The sequence below is a fragment of the Trichogramma pretiosum genome, unplaced genomic scaffold (assembly GCF_000599845.2).
Source record: "Trichogramma pretiosum strain Unisexual culture from Peru unplaced genomic scaffold, Tpre_2.0 scaffold23, whole genome shotgun sequence".
Classification (NCBI taxonomy): domain Eukaryota; kingdom Metazoa; phylum Arthropoda; class Insecta; order Hymenoptera; family Trichogrammatidae; genus Trichogramma; species Trichogramma pretiosum.
The window spans coordinates 1,679,240-1,681,142 of NW_019641629.1; the positions used below are offsets into that span (position 1 = coordinate 1,679,240).

Below are 1,903 nucleotides of genomic sequence, written 5' to 3' on the forward strand. Positions count from 1 at the left end.
GAGCAAAAAAGTGTAAACTTGCGTGCCCTTATTATCGATTCGTTCTAGAAATTTTTTCCAGGTTAAATTTGATCAAATTGCGTCCGTGCCGCGCTGCGAAAATGATTTTCACGACAGATAAAAATTACGCTTTATAGGACACGTTTTGATACGAGTGGCTCTTGTATATTATGTACGGGGTGGGTGGAGGCATATTAAAAACTTTTTCGCTTCCAACCTACCGCCAACAGTATGGCCTCGAAGCTTTGCTCGGAATGTACGCGCGAGCGTCTCGTGTCGTTGCTAAAGTTTAAATTGTGGAATATCATTTATTCGAGTCGTATAACTAATCGAAAAGTGCGGTGCTAACACGAGTTGTGTCGTAAATGAGGAAAAAACAAATGAAAATCTGCTTGGTGATAGTAATTCTGTTCATTCGGAGCGAGTCCGAAGCTGGTAAGCGAATGATTTTCTCGTACATCTCGTACTTACGAATTATAAATTGGATACACGATTTCAAGCCGCCACCGCCACCACTACCACCCCCGCAGCCACAGTCGCTCGCGACAAGAGAATAATCGGCGGCGTCGAGGCGGCCGACTCTTGGCATCCGTATCAGGCCTACCTGAGGCGCAATGGCTGGTCGAACAAGTGGTTCCCCGGCTGGTTCGTCTCCTGGTACCCGACCTGGTTCGCCTCGGACTACTGCTGCGGCGCGTCCATCATCAGCGAGCGTTACCTGCTCACCGCGGCTCATTGCGTATCAGTGTGAGAGCCAAAAAAAAAAACATTTATTTCCTGCGCATTTCGCGAATAATAATCATCTCTCCATCATGGTGATCTTATTTTTCTCGTGTTCAGTAACGTCAACGTCGGCGACTTTGAGGTGGTCGTAGGCACCAACGAGATCGGCGATCCCTACGCCTGGATCTACGTCGCCGAGTACTTTGCCATTCACTCGGATTACGAGGTAAATGTACTTTTATAACAACCCCTAATTGTCGAGCCCATGAACGATCGGCTTTTGTGATATAATCGTGTGATATATCCCCCCCTGCAGCGAGGCGGCCTGCCCGAAAACGACATCGCGGTGATTCGGGTCCAGGGCAGCATACAGTTCAACGACAGGGTGCAGCCGATCAGATTGCCACCCGCGGACTACGAGATCCCGGACGAGAGTCTGGTGACGGTGACGGGTTGGGGCTCCCTTCAGGTATTTTGCTGCATCGACTTTTTCCTTTTGCCAAATGCATGATTTCTAGTTAGCTTGTTTTTGTTCAAAAAGATAACAATCAAACTGTTTCGAAAAATGTAGACCAGTTTCCCACCACTTTAAGCTTCCACCGCTAGATGGCGAATACCTTGATTTTTGTAAATCTGCAAGTGGTTGAGTCAAAATAATTGTATAAGTAAGGCTGTTTTAGAGGAATTTCGCAGGGTTATAGCTCAGCATTTCTTTGCGCAGATAGAGGGTGGCATCAAGCCGAGCCGCCTGCAAATGGCTCGAATGAAGGTCCAGAATCACGAGAAGTGCACCGACATCTGGGACAGCGCCTACAACGAGTTCCTCGCCAATCCTTACAACATGGTGTCCGTGATCAAGGACGGCATGATCTGCCTCGAGCGCACCACCGCCGAGCAAATGTGCGACGTAAGCTCTAAAATTCGAAACAAAAAAAAAATTATTTTAAAATACGGTAACCGCGAGGATATAGCGAGTATTTTTTTTCGCGCCCACACACAGGGTGACTCGGGCAGTCCGGTGGTCGACGAAGACGGCTATCAGATCGGGATCATAACTTTCGGCGGCGAGTGCGGACCGTACAACGATCTGCCGGACGTCGCCATGAGGATCACGCACTACGTCGACTGGATTATGGCCAGCATGCAGATCCTCGAGTTCGCCCAAGTTTTTACCGGATAG

General features: G+C 48.6%; 1 protein-coding gene across 1 annotated transcript; it reads left to right on the top strand.

Annotated features, from left to right (window-relative positions):
* Positions 1-365: 365 nt before the first annotated feature.
* On the top strand, positions 366-1,903 carry LOC106654584 (chymotrypsin-1-like). The gene is made up of 6 exons (XM_014374507.1): positions 366-435; positions 501-747; positions 841-949; positions 1,040-1,192; positions 1,445-1,630; positions 1,724-1,903. The coding sequence occupies exons 1-6, from the start codon at positions 366-368 to the stop codon at positions 1,901-1,903; spliced, it is 945 nt and encodes a 314-aa protein (XP_014229993.1).

Bases quoted from the DNA above. Each gene is read 5' to 3' on its own strand.
- LOC106654584 (XM_014374507.1), top strand. From the start codon at position 366: ATGAGGAAAAAACAAATGAAAATCTGCTTGGTGATAGTAATTCTGTTC. The intron at 436-500 runs GTAAGCGAATGA...CACGATTTCAAG, and splicing joins TCGGAGCGAGTCCGAAGCTG to CCGCCACCGCCACCACTACC. The intron at 1,631-1,723 runs GTAAGCTCTAAA...GCCCACACACAG, and splicing joins CCGCCGAGCAAATGTGCGAC to GGTGACTCGGGCAGTCCGGT.